General features: G+C 36.7%; 1 protein-coding gene across 1 annotated transcript; it reads right to left on the bottom strand.

The window, feature by feature from the left end:
• Positions 1-811: 811 nt before the first annotated feature.
• On the bottom strand, positions 812-12,601 carry LOC120356506 (gamma-interferon-inducible lysosomal thiol reductase-like). Its single transcript, XM_039445449.1, has 5 exons — positions 12,393-12,601; positions 7,222-7,395; positions 3,246-3,392; positions 1,745-1,810; positions 812-1,164 (listed from the first exon to the last, which is right to left on the bottom strand). Exons 2-5 carry the CDS (start codon positions 7,261-7,263, stop codon positions 1,135-1,137), a joined length of 285 nt encoding a protein of 94 aa, XP_039301383.1. The 5' UTR covers positions 7,264-7,395; positions 12,393-12,601; the 3' UTR covers positions 812-1,134.
• Between the last annotated feature and the right edge of the window lie 2,554 nt (positions 12,602-15,155).

Raw genomic sequence — 15,155 nt, forward strand, 5'->3', positions numbered from 1 at the left:
TATGATTTAGCGTAGCAAAGGCCTACTCACATTAACGTCGTAAATTGTTATTGATGATAATAAACAAATTTTTGTAATGGCTACAACTACTCTTCCATCAGCTCTTACTATTCTTCAGAAAAAAAAACAGTTTTAGAACTTGTCCAAGCAATTATTAGTAGTATCGCAAGAGAACCACCAGTCATCTCAAAGTTCTAAAATCCTCAAAAAACTTCATTTTTGTTCAAAACATGAATAGAACTGTGAAAATACAGTTTGTGTGTTTACAGAAGTTCTATTAAAATTTTCTATATAGTAGTGGAGATGTTATTGTGGTGGATATTCATATTCCACTTGAAATCGTCCCAACCAATCAATAATCAATTCAAAAAAGGTGACAAATTAGTTTTAGTTGTTACACAAAAAATATAAATTGAGTGAATTGAAGATTACAATTAATTGACCATAGAATTTACTAGAATGACCATTGCGTTTACTAGAAATTGATAATGTTTTCAACTACCAAAACCAATTTCTCGCTTTTTTAAAATGATAAATATAACTTAATTTCAATGCATTTTTTTCAAAATACATATAGTCGAATTAATTTGCAACACGACAGTTGTTTTGATTTGAATATTGAGTATGTGGAATGTAGTAGTACGTAAATATGGAAATTAAAGTGAACAGTTTCATCATAAAATTTATTTCAAGAAGCTATCTATTTTTTACAACCTGTAGTGGAAATTGCTATCAAAACAAAATTAATCACAGCTTGAGATCTATGAACAAGAAGGTTGTAATGTCTTCACCTCTCGAGTAGCAATGATTGTTTTTTAAATAACTTCTACGTCATGTTGTTACAACCAAGTTAAAATCATCACTTATGATTCCATGCAAATTTTGATCAATACCAGCTTTCAACAGTTTTAATAGACATGAAAGTTAAAATCATCATTTAATTAAACCGAATCAAACTCAAATCTGCAACAAGAACTTATCAATGTCAAGAAATTCAATTTTTAAGCTTGCATTAGATTCGTTTGAAAACAGTCGATTATAATACTGAGATAATTACACTAATATTACTTCATTAAGCACATTTCTTAACTCCCTTTATATTAATTCCAAGTCTTCATAAAAATGTCTAAAAATTCAAGCGAGGCACTCATCGGGAATCGATTCCTAAAATCAAAAAAATCATAAATATTATTAGTAAAAAATATATAGTTAGCAGTTAGGCATAATTGGGAGACAATTTGAATAATTAAAATATGTGTAACGCACAAAATAACATTTCCAGCCAATTCTATGATTCAAGAACACACCCTAGAAGTAATCTTTAGCACTCTTCTGTAGAATAATAATATGAGAATTTTATCCAAAAACTATTTTTGCGAGCATGAGCTTGAAAATCGTTTCATATTTGGTACACGATCATTTCGTAAGTAAAAACCTATTCCATTCTACATAAACAAGTCGAATCTGATAAGATCTGATCAGCTCGTTTCAGCACAACATTTTTTTTTTAAGATTACGTCCTAAGGACTCCAGTTATGGAGTATAAGACAAGTCAGGTCAATAAATTTACATTAAAAATTATATATTTACATAATATGTAATTTTACATGAACAATTTCAAAGAAATGACCCAGAATAACATTTCCAACTGGAAACATTACTGTAATCGTGAATAATTTGAGAAAATACTACTAATTAATACTAAATAATACTATATTCGTTGATAATTTTAAATATGACTTACTTGTGGAAATAATTTGCAAAGTTCCTTCCATAGATTTTTAAGTATTGAACGTTGATCACGTTGGCTCTGGAAATGAGAAAGAATCAACAGTCAGTAGAAATACGAATACCGTAAATCAATAAGTAGCCCATCACAAAACCTTTTTCAAGAATAATGTTTCTAATATACAGTACTAGCCGTCAGGCTCGCATCGCTCGCCATATCCGTCTAGCCAGGGGGCTCCGCCCCTGGACCCCCGACTTGATCGTCCAAAAATGAGATCAGCGGGCTCGTTTCACTCGCCTGCATTTTCTTTGAGCATGATTCATTCCATCAGAAAGTCAAAGTACTGAGAAAACGCAGAAAAGCTGAGAAAAACGCTGATTTTGGGCATATGTTTGATGAAATATTAAAGACACCTCATCAAAAAATTTTTAGACCCTAGCTAAACCTCAATTTGAACATTTTCTGTCTATTACTTGATGAAAGAACTGAGAAAACGCAAAAACCGCCATTTTGGGCGAATCTTTAGGTTATTTCAAATTCCTTCTTACACAACATTATTACACCCCAGCTGAGCTTCTGTAGTAAATTTGAACATTTTCTGTTCATTTGTTCTCGATAAAGCTGAGAAAGCGCAAAAACGCTGATTTTGGGCGTATCTTTGACGTTATTGCAAATTCCTTTTAACACAACATTATTACACCCTAGCTGAGCTTCTGTATTAATTTGAACATTTTCTATTAATTTGTTCTCGATAAAGCTGAGAAAAACGCTGGAAAAACGCAGATTTTGGGGGTATCTTTGGAAATTTTTCCAAGGCCGTTCTTAGTGCGCCTCTAAAGGCCAACTGAATATAGCTACCAAATTTGAACGTTTTTGGTCCGGTAGAATTTGAAAATCTACTTTGTTAAAATAATTAAGAACTGCAAATTTTGTGAAGTGAACTACTACAAGACTTAACCTATTTAACCTAAGACTTTAACCTTATCTAAATTTGGGAGATGAGTAGCACAAGGTTACCTTATTTTCCTCTTCCTATCATTTTGATGATGTACTTATTGTATGAATCAATAAAGAATCAATCAATAAAGAATCATTTGAGGATAGCACTATTTTTTTCTCAATTTGATTTGTTTAATCTAGTAATTATTTAGCGTATGGAGGGTTGAGTGTAAGAGAGGGCCGTGTATTGGAGGGTTGAGTGTAAGAGAGGGCCGGCTGCGCCCTAACTCCGCCCTCCTAGGTAAAAAATGAGGCAGCGATTCTATTCCATTCTCTCTCTATTTGTTTGTTATCACAAAGATTGTTTCCAAAAATGGTGACCTTGATTGGAATAGACCTCAAATAGCCACAATGAGCTTGACAATATATAGTGAACAGATAGGAATATTGTCCAGGATGGTTGCCGATAAAATACAATAAGTAACAAAGAATATAATTAAATATATCTTCCTATTGAACCTTGTACTAAAATTATTACAAGAAAACCGTCCATTTCAAGCAGAATAATTGAACCTACCTTATTCAATAGGATTGTTGGAATGAATGAAACAGGCGGCCTTAGAATGTCAGTCGATTCTCCATGCTCTTTGAGCAATAGATCCCCTTCGGAGCCAGCAGCACATTCCTGTATCGGTTTCCAGTCAACACCATGGTCCCTACAACACTGAAGAAAAAACATAAATCACTTTCAAATTTTGAACTTATGACATTTTCACACTAAAAATAAAAAAATTGGCAATCACTATTAAACATGCATGATAAATTTATTTTTTAATCTACTTTCAATTTTAAGAAAATATAATTGCTATAATTATTACTAACGAGAATCCCATTAAATGCTGTAAATCACCCCGAAGACTTCTGCTAATGCAAATATTGACAACAGGGTAAAAAGCTTAGATGGAAATTCGATGAGTGATACTATACTAAAATTATTTGTCAGCCCGGGAAAATTAGTCATCCTTTGTATAATTTCCATCTAAGCTTTTTACCCTGTTGTCAATATTTGCAGTAGCAGAAGTCTTCGGGGTGATTTACAGCATTTAATTGGGATTTTTGTTTATTAATAATTATCCATTAATTAGCATTTGAACAAATGCAACTTCAAACTTATTTTCATCTGTATAATTGTTATAGTTTACTGATTTCATTCACAAATTAACACCAATGGAAATTTCAAAAATAATTTCATGTATTGAGTTAAAATGGACGATAATTTATGATGTAAGGTGTGAGACTTTGGGCGTGTATGCTATTCTGCAACTGCATAATGATCAAATTGAACAACCCAGTTCAAGCCCCAATTCAGGGCTCGTTGCTATCATCTAGCGTATTCAATTCATAGCATATAACTAAAGAAAACGCAGATCAGCATTAAATATGAATCATGTTGCATGAAAAATATCCAAAGAAGTAAAGGAATGAGAATGAGAGAAATAAATTACAACTTAAATTGTAACAATAATTTATATTTTCCGACACTGCTAATTCTGTAAACTTTCTTGAACGACAACGCAAAATACTAGCAAAAACCAAGCTCCTTGCACGCTAACGTCAACTAGTCAACAATGATTTACATTTTCCGACACTGCAAATTCTTTAAACTTTCTTGAACAACAACGCAAAATACTAGCAAAAACCAAGCTCCTTGCACGCTAACGTCAACTAGTCTCCCCGACAGTAAATCCCCTACTAGTTCAGAGGGGACTAGTTGTCGGGACCGTAGACGACAACTAAGCTCCTCGGACGTTCACGACAACCAAGCTCCCCGTCAGTTAAGCTCCTCTCTCAGGAATTCAGTTGACGCCGTCAGTAGATCCCCTCGAAAGTGGTTTTAAAAGGAGCTTTACTGTCGGGGAGCTTAGTTGGCGCGTTCCCCATCTAGCATTGACCTTCAGCAGGTGTTGGAGAGGTCTGCAGAGCATCTGCGGTCTTCAAACTCATGGTTCCCGGTAAATCGTCTCCAGCTAAATGAGAGCAAGACACAAAACATCGTCTGCAGTTTGTCGAAAAGTATGCCTCATGATCAGGAACCCGTGAAGCTTATGCTGGATTCCAGCTCAGCTGGGCCAGTCACATCCAGCAACTGACCAGGAGACAGTCCCGAATCTGTTTCCTTTTGCTAGAACTGAGGGGACATGTGACGGAGGCATATCTGGTCATGGGTATTATGCACTTTTCAACTGTCATATCTCTTAGGCTCGACTAAAATCGTACGACTCCAGTCTAGGAGACTCTAGTCTCTCAAATTTTATAATTATTATGAATACATTAATCTTATCTAAAATGATGAAACATAACTTCAATCAAACACAACCTCACTTTGATTGAAAATGCATGGTACTATGCAACTCAAGTCGAGGCTCGACAACATATCGAGTCGACGCTCGACTCAGTCTCACAACCGCGAGGTCGCGGAGACCAGAACCGACTGTCTGAGGGTCGCCATTTGAAACCACATGCTGCGTCGGGAAGAGACTAGAGTCGCAGTCTCTTCTCGACTTGAGGCGCCTAAGTGTGTGTTGAGCCTTACGGTCTCTACCCATGTGGTGTCATTCCAAAGTTAGTAGACAGAAGGTTGGTCACTCATCAATTGTATTTAAGTTGACTATGCAATTGGAGTGGGGGAACTACAGCCGAGACGTAGGCTGTAGTACAGAGTGCAGAATATCGCATTCTTGAAAATCATACGGTGACATACAGTCAAATTATAAAACACAAATATGTTCTGACATGCAAGCTTTCTGTTTCTGCTTTACAATAATTATCAAAACATTTGAATAGTACAAGCATTTTGCCATTTAAAAGCAAAACCCCACCTCCTAACCAACTGTTTTAAACCCTTTAAGTTTCTCCATCTTCTAGGACGTGTTTATATTTTGTAGTTTGGCTATACATCAACTTGTAAATTTCGGGGATGAGGTATTTTGATTCTCGTAGAACATGTGCTCGATACCAGCATGTGTTCAGTGCACTTATATGAATGCAATGCATCGGATTTATCGAGATCAGTTTATCGGTTTATTGCAATGCATTGGGTTTATCAAGATTGTTTTATTGGTTAATCTGAAATTATGATAGTATAACCTTGTCTACTAACGCTTTTCCAGCTCATCAACTTTTTCATGTCACTTTATTAGATTATTGTAAAACTTTCAACTTCATTTTATTCATACAAGTTGAATAATCTTAAAATATTAAATAACATCATTAGAATCGGTGAATAGAGTAGGAAGAATTTTAAAGTTCTAGGTCGATCTTGAGGTGATTAAACGACGATGTATTTGAATATGCAGTGGATAAACTGTATGCTCAGTGTGGTTATTCTATCACTTTTTACTACACGTGATGTCGTTCCCCCCACCACTTTGAATCTTACACCTGTGAGTGATCAACCTGTGAGTGTCTACTAACGTTGGTGTCATTCAGCCAGGGTTGTGGACATACTGAAGCTGCAATAACGGGCTGCACACCTGTGAGGATCAACCTTCTCTCTACTAAAGTTGGTGCCATTCAGCCAAGGTTGTGGACATACTGAAGCTGCAATAACGGGCTGCCAGGCTCATTACTACAAGCAAACATCTTGCTCATTGCAAGCCCATTTTTGTTAGACTGGATATTCAAACTGTAATCAGCCACTTCCTCCTTCACTGTCTTATGTACATCAAGGAGAAGCAACAGAATTTGTCAACTCCGAGTGATGTGCGTCACCACAACACTAGGCGTCGACAGCTGTTTGATGTCCCCAGGGTGCGCCTCCAGAGATGGCGAGTATGTTATAGGAGTTGAACACTACGCTACTCTAACAGGCTGCCTGCAGGGGTGGAACAGCGTATTCGAGAGAGTTGTGACCGGTTTCCTAAAGGTGCGTACAGATATACGCGCCGCGAACATGAGCAATTCACTTTTAATCAGCTGACTATATCTATATTTCTACAGAAACGGTAAGATACAGATATAAAAAGCTTGGCATCAGCTGATTGAAAGTGAATTGCTCATGTTCGCGGCTCGTATATCTGTACGCACCTAAAGAACCAGGGCTTATTACGATGTCCAGGAATTTCTGAAAAATGACCTATCTCAAATGCTAACAGGCTAAAGTGCCATTAAGTTGAAGAGCACGGCCTTGAACGATAATTAATTTCGATTTGATTTTGATCACTGCCATCTTGATCAATTAGGCCCGGTTACACAACAGCCGGTTAAATTTGAACCGTGATTAATTTCACGAGAACCAGTCAGAGAAGGCCTTTTCGAAAAGACGGCATCTCTGATTGGTTCTCGTGGAATTAATCACGATTAAAATTTAACCGGCTGTTGTGCATCCGGCACTTAGTGTTTTGTTTTTATATTTTAATCATGACATGACGCCATCGATCCTACAAGTGTGGATAACGAATGAAGAAGAATGTGTAAAGTACAAGGCAGAAGATCGGTGCTTTTATATTGAATTTCAATGAAAATAAAGCTTTGTTGTGATTGTCTCAACGTACCTGCATTCCTCTTTCTTCAGGGCTCATATTGTCATTGATCATACAGGATAGCAACGCGAGCAACGTAGTTTGATCGTACACTTTGGCAATGCTGCATGCGTGAACTTTGTTCCCATAACACTCCACGGAGCCATGCTGACAGGAGAACTTGTATTGGCCATCCTCGATGTAAGTCTGCAATCATTAAAATGCACCATATTACTATTCAGAATGAAAGAATTTCAAGATAGGAGAGGAGAAATTAATTTGAAATTAGATTTGATTTTTCTGAAGATAAGAGGAGAAATTACAATTACTAATTACATAATTATATTATCATAATACATAATAATTATCTAATTATATAATTTGTAATTAGAATTGATTTTTCTATCACAATTTACGCGAATCATGATATTTCAGTTACTGTTGCTGGTGAGATGTTGTGATATCTATCCATAATGAAAACCCTGGTTGTTGTCAAAAATATCACCATAGAGAAACGATAGCATAGATATCCCATGGTATAGGGCGTTTATGTCGCAACTTTTACTGTTATCCCAAGCCGATAGTTTACATAGTTCTTTCCTATGCAGCTGTGTGACGCTGGTAGTCTCTCAAATTGTGCCGTTCATACACTATCACCCCAACAAAACAGTAAAAATTGACAATAGTCGACAGTAATCGGCTTGAGATAACAGTAAAAGTTGCGACAAAAATTCCCTATACCTTTGGATATCTACTTACGCCATTGTTTCTCTATGATATCACTTATTTATTGTAAAAATTACAAACATGTTTCAACCCAATGGTGTCATCTTCAGTGTTGATGATGAAGATAAATGATGATATTGATGATTTTTACAATAATAAGTGATATTTTTGACAAAAACCTAGTGTTTTCATAATCATGAATATTTTTTTTTCATTTCCACTCCTTTCAAGATTTTCCGCAGATTTTCTTGCAATAATTGCTCTCATTGCAAATCCATTCATTATAGTACAGTAGTACAGTATAGTACAGTAGATTATCTACAGTACAGTACATAAGATACCTGCCAGCCCATATCTTGTCCAACCAATACAAGAGCCAATCACTTCCAGCTTTCGTGATCAACTCAAAATTAAAAAATAATTATCCTATACTACTAGTAATTCTGTGAACAGTAGACCTCACGCACGCAGTATTCTCATTCACAAGTACCTGATTGGAACTATAGACCTTATGGAAATACAGCAATAGACTGGCTTCTCCACACATCTGTGTAATCACTTGTCAGCTGATTTATGATGAATAATATTCTATAGTCTGATTTTTACTCTAATATTGGCGTATGAAGGAGGCTCCTTTTCCTTTATATTATCCTTGAAATGCAAAATTTCCAAAAACCTTGTATATACGTCGACCCGCAATTTAAAAAGGAACATACCTGTCAAATTTCATAAAAATCTATAACCGCGTTTCGCAGTAAATGCGCAACATATAAACATTTAAACATCAAGAGAAATGCCAAACCGTCGACTTGAATCTTAGACGGTCAATTAAACGAGCAACTTCTGTTTATATGTTTAGGTGTTTATATGTTTGTATTGCACCGGATCTCGAAAACGGCTCTAACGATTCACACGAAATTCAGAACATATTAGGTTTATATAATAAACTTTTGTACTCCGTGACGTTTGCACAAGTAAAAATACATCTTAATATGGACGATTCAATAATATAAAGATTCGATTGCACTAGGTCTTATCCCTAAGAAAACTCGCTGAAGGACATTAAAAAGATAATTATTATTCATCCTTGGGAAACAGCTGATAATAATTATTTCGTCGTCTGCTGGTGATGGAAGTGAGTGAGCGCGAGCCATGTGAGTGGGACTATGTCAAAATTATGACTCAGCTGTTGAACTTTTGTTATCATTCAATCAGGTACTTAGTGCCGGTTGCAAAAAAGCCGGGTTATTTTCAATACTGAATTAATTCCAGTACATCAATCTTTTGAAATGGTCCTCTCTGATTTGGTTCACGTGAAGATAATCAGGATTAAAATTTAACCGGCTTTTGTGCAACTGGGCCTTTGTGTGGGAAATTTTTGCATTCCCCTGGGAATTAATCTCAATTTACTGTGATTAGATAAAAACATTTCTGTATGAATGTTATTACAATTTCTTCTTTCGTAATACATTCTTTATGCTGTTGTACTCCAGAGCGAAGCTCGGTCCCCGATATTGGCGAATTAACAATTGAATTTCGAGCAAACTTTTGTACTCCGTGACGTTTGCACAAGTAAAAATACATATTAATATGGACGATTTAAATGCATTTTGTCCTAGAAAGTAGTCGAAACTTATTCTATGCTTGTATAAAATTAACATTTCTCAGACCGGGAAATTTTAGTCTCAACTCTAAAATCAATGTTACTCTTAGCGACGGTTTCAGAGCTCGGGATTTGGCTAAGTTCTAGATTTTAAACAGCTGGAGTCAGAAAATTGGCTTTCCGAAACGGGGCCTAGTCGTAGTCATTGTCATAGTCATGTTTGAATTAAATTTCGAAAAACTTGAAAATTGAACACAAAATAGAATAAAGAGAAAATAGTGTAAAGTTTCAGCTATTTTGAATTATTCAGGAATGTTTAATTTCGTCAAGGAAAACCGTTTTCAATCATAGAAATGAGAAAATAAAAACTGCGAACTACTTTCATAAAAACTGCGACTACGCCCCGTTTTGGAAAGCCAATTTTCTGCTTACAGCTGTTTAAAGTCTAGAACTTAGCTAAGTCCCGAGATCGAAAAACGGCCCTTAATCAATGTTAAGTTAATGTGGCATCAACAAAACTCAAGTCAAGTATTTAATACCCTCTGCTTCATCCATTACCCATACACTTCCACTTTTTTCTTTTTCTAAGAAAGACTCTAGACAACCTCTCAAAAGATCCAAGAAATATCTAATATTTCCACTATTCATTGAAATACTTGATAGCAGTAGCATTAGTACACTTTTGCCACACTTTTGCCTAGTGCGTACAAATGACGACTAGGTGAGAGTGTGGATGGCTACTGTACCACCGCTCGCTTTCATTCAGCTTAGCCACTACCTCCGTAAACAAAGCCGTAGTGAATTCGTGTGACGTCAGCACAGGTAGGGCTCCTACACCAATAAAAACACTAGCTGATATAAATCAGCTGAAATCAACGAATTTTTATTGGTGTAGGAGCCCTACCTGTGCTCACGTCACACGAATGCACTACGGCTTTGTTTACGGAGGTAGTGGCTCAGCTCAGCTTGTCTTCGCTTGGATTTTTGTGGAGACGAGACGAGCGATGGCGAGTGGCTCCCTACCACTGATATTGATGGGGCGCTCGTTTTCTGGTCACATTGCAGCGTTGATGGCGGGACAAACGCGAGCCGCTCGAGTTGGCCTTTAGGCGAGACATTCGGCAAGCGACTCGGCAAGCGTTTGGCCTCGGTATTTGATGTTAAAAAAGTTCTACATAATCTTATCCAACAAGTTCATCAATCAACATAATATTCGCATGACTTTAAAAAAAGTTCAACTTCATGTTTCCTTATGAATGATTTGAAAGGTCATGTTTGATAAATAATTTTTCACTCATTCAGTCCTGATTTCCAAAAAAAAAACGTCAAAGACCAGACCACCCAGACCAGCGTTTTCAAGAGTCGTTAGGGCAGAAAGCTCTCCGATTGGTTGATTGGTTTGGCGTTTGAAAAACCGTAGATGTGGTTTGGCCCTAATTGAACTGTAAAAAAGCTTTCACCGTTCTCTGTTCAACAATATTATGAGTTAAGGAATAAACATATTGAATCACATCACTATCATGAAATTCAGTGCTTGTAATAGATTATTGTTGGGTAATAATATTGTTTCTCAAACAGATTGATCAAGTGCCATTGATCAATAACTGATCACGAACCAACAATAGAATGACTCCTTCTCTATCTTCGTACTGCGCCTGTACAACGTCCTGCCTGTTAATGTACAAACCTGCAGGGTATTCATTCATTCATTTATACAATAAGTACATTATCAAAATTATTGCTTTCAGAAATAAAGTTGAGATCTGGCTGAAGAGAAATCCATTCTACTTTGTGAATGAATATTTGATGCCTTCAAGGACAGTATAGTTTGAATTGTCATAATGTTTTTTAAGGCTGTGCAAAGGCTAAAAAAAACCTTCTACTGGTGATATTTTTTCAAAGTTTTTCGATTTGTATATCATCAAGCTATCAAAATTAAAAAGTTTTCTCAGGAGAACATTTTTTCCCCGATTTGAGATATGAACGCCTAAAGTTTAAATTTTTGGGACAGAACATTTTAAATTCGGTAAGAGATAAGTCTATGAGATTTAGAGGATAGATTCTTTGTGGCATTGTTGATCTAGTAAAACAAAAATTTTCTAAAAATATCAATTTTTGAGAAAGCTATTCGATTAACCAAAAATAACTCAACTAAAAGTTATTTTTGGTAATTTTAAGTAAATCAAATATCTTTCTCAAAAATTTATATTTTTAGAAAATTTTTGTGTTACTAGATCAACAATACCACAAGAATCTATCCTCTAATTAATCTCATTGACTTATCTCTTACCGAATTTAAAATGTTCTGTACCAAAAATTTAAACTTTAGGCGCTCATATCTCAAAAAGTAAGGATCGGGGAAAAACTGTTTTCCTGAGAAAACTATTCAATTTCGATAGCTTAATGATATACAAACCGAAAAACTTTGAAAAATATCACCAGTAGAAAGTTTATTTTTAGCCTTTGCACAGCCTTAACGTCATCTATCCAGTAAACTTGTCATGGATGTAGAAGGAGATCTTGGGTGGCAAAAAATTATTTTGATACTGCCTGTATGGAGATCGCAGTCCTTAGCAACGACTTCAAGTATTCAACAATGGGTTACATTGCATTTTTATCAGAAAGAAAGGAGTGAATGTAATCGAGTGGGTCAGATTCTGGCTTTGGGTTCAAATTCCGGCCCGGGCAAGATATTTTTCCCGGGCCAATCCCGTATTTCGAATGGACACGTTAACCGTCGGTCCCAGCTGCCTAATAACAGTCGTTAGGTCATGTCAGAGACCCTGAAATTGATCAGGTGCGATCTACCACCAGACCTGAGCCAGCCAGGTCACTCGATATTAACATATTATCAGAACGAAATTGGAAATCATACCTTAGCCTTGCCATATGGAACGAAATCCAGTCAATTAAATGCGGCGCTCTCTCATATGAAGGCAGAAGAATGTGCAGAAGAAGCTACGTGAATCTGGACACAAACATTCGTAGAATAACACTTATTGTCACTGGTTTGGCTTTTGTCTTCTTTTGGCTGAATGTATGTACCAGGTTATCTTCTTTCAAATTCAGAGATGCGTCATCGGCTATCTGAAATAATAGAACATTTTCATTACTAAGATTGTTTTAAATCTGTTTTTTAATATTATTGTAATTCAATATATTATGTAATTGTTTTTTACTATTTTATTTATTTTCATTTATTATTTTACAAAGGCGACTTTCTAGAAGTATTTAAGCTAGATGATGATGGAATGAATCAATATAAATGTGAAAGATGTTGATAAATTTATAATCCGACTTCAGGACTCTTTCCTACGGTCCTTCAAAGTTTACATGTAATCCTTATGGGAGAAGATTTGTGAGCTGGCCTCACACAGAAATAAAATGAGCTGTTATAATCATCGCGTCATCCACAGCCGTCGGTAGATTTGTTTTTCAATTTTCTTTCTTCCTACTGATTCACAAAATCTAGACCGTGTATTCCAAATTAAGGTTGAAAGCAGTTTTGGGCGAATGCCTGTTGTTTTTACCTGCATTGAATCTATTGTCTATGAATAAATGAAATGAAATAATGCCGCGGTGCAAACGACGTCCAACTTGGGTCGTAGAACTCGGAATGCTGTAAATTTAGAATATGCACGGGAAAATCAGCAGCAAGAGATATACCATTCAATTCCCCAGCAAGGTGCATTCAACTATATCTAAAAATGCAACTGCTGTACAACTAGTACATAGTGCTAGTACAGTGCTAGTACAGTGCTAGTGCTTAATACTGATTGATGGATAATTTTCATAAAAATAAGTGCATCAGATTAAGCAAAGACTAAGCACACCTGATCCAGCTAAATTTGTCATGAGATGCATACCTGTTTGGCGGTACGAAGTTCGCCGGCCAGCTAGTCTAAATATATAAAAGCGAAATGGCACTCACTCACTGACTGATCCACTCACTCGCAGAACTAAAAATCTACCACCAAAAACGTTCAAATTTGGTAGGTATGTTATTTGGCCCTTTAGAGGCGCACTAAGAAATCTTTTGGCATATTTAACTCTAAGGGTTGTTTTAAGAGGTTTAAAGTTCGTCTTTTAGCATGTATTCTTCTTATTCCAATATCTTAAAATTAAAATTGAAATGTCCATACCATATGTTAATATAGAACTATAATCTAGAGAGAGTACCTCTTCGAAACCGTTGTTAACTGGTAACTAAATTATAATTTTGTCAGGTTGGCATTAAGTTGAGTTGACTTTGTTGGTTGGCACCAAGTTGAAGATTGAAATGCATTTATCGCGGAAAAATTGATTGGGCACTGCTACTTCAATCAGAGCTATTCCTGGGAATATTATATTACTAGCCGTCAGGCTCGCTATGCTCGCCATATCCGTTTAGCCAGACGTTTAGTCTGGACCTCCGACTTGATCGTCCTAACATAATTGATCGCCCTACAAATGAAAATGCAGGCGAGCGAGCGAGCCTGCTGATCTCTTCCACGATCCAGTCGTGGGTCCAGGGGGCGGAGCCCCCTTGCTAGACGGATATGGCGAGTGAAGCGAGCCTGACGGCTAGTGAATGAATAAAATGATAGGTTATGCTATCTACTTTAATTGATTTGAGTCCACTTTTCAATATAGTAAGTAAGTGAGCTGTTGGATGCCCCCAGAAGACGCCTCCACCGATCACAGGCCAGTTATAGGATATCTGCCCTGAAACACTTCAACAGTCTGCCTCCTGGTGTGAAGCAGTTGGATGAGGCCGCCTTCAAGAGAACCGCCCAGAAGCTGCTGTGTGACAAGGCATATTACTGTGTAAATGAATAATTTATGGGTGATTATTTGAATTTTTACTGAAAGCGGTCACTGGATCACTGCCATCTGGAAGGTTATGTGTTGAATTACGTGTTTTGAGTTTTATGACGCCACCGATTCCACAAGAGTGTGGGTAATGGATAAAGCAGAAGATTCATTTAGGAGAACTCCTCTCTGAGGAGCTCAGTTGACGCCGTCAGTAGATCCCCTCGAAAGTGGCTTTCAAAGGAGCTTTACTGTCGGGGAGCTTAGTTCCCTATTAAAGTGGTTCTCGGCCTTATGTATTAAGAGGATAATGAAAATGATTAACGATAACGACCATTCACTTCAGAAAAGCTCATACTCCGAATTACTGGGTTTGAAAATAGCTCAACGATTGTATATTGGAATTACAACGTGGATGGTATGTTGGAGAAGTTGATATCTGACCTCTACTCAATTAAGAAAACTATCAGGCCAATTAGTGTTACCAAAGAGAATATGAATATAATTTACCTATTCCCACCCTCTTTGCTGCAACCTTAGGAAATTACGTACCATTTTCTATGTATTTTTTTCTCCTATGTTGCCCAAGTTTTTCAATAACCTGCCAGGAGCATCCAATACAGACAAGTCAAGGGAGTAACTAAGTAACAACATGTAAAGCAGCCTGGGATATTACAACCAGCCATCGTCCCAGGAAAACACCGATGGAGTCACAACTCAGCCTTGATGAGTTCAACACTTTGTCAGTGTGGTTGATGACATACTGGTGGACTTGCCAGACTGTGGCTCAAATCCTGTGGCTAATGTTGGTCAGGTGCAGCAGTGGTTGGGAGATCATGGAAACCAG

Source organism: Nilaparvata lugens, unplaced genomic scaffold (genome assembly GCF_014356525.2).
Source record: "Nilaparvata lugens isolate BPH unplaced genomic scaffold, ASM1435652v1 scaffold6952, whole genome shotgun sequence".
NCBI classification, from domain to species: Eukaryota; Metazoa; Arthropoda; class Insecta; order Hemiptera; family Delphacidae; genus Nilaparvata; species Nilaparvata lugens.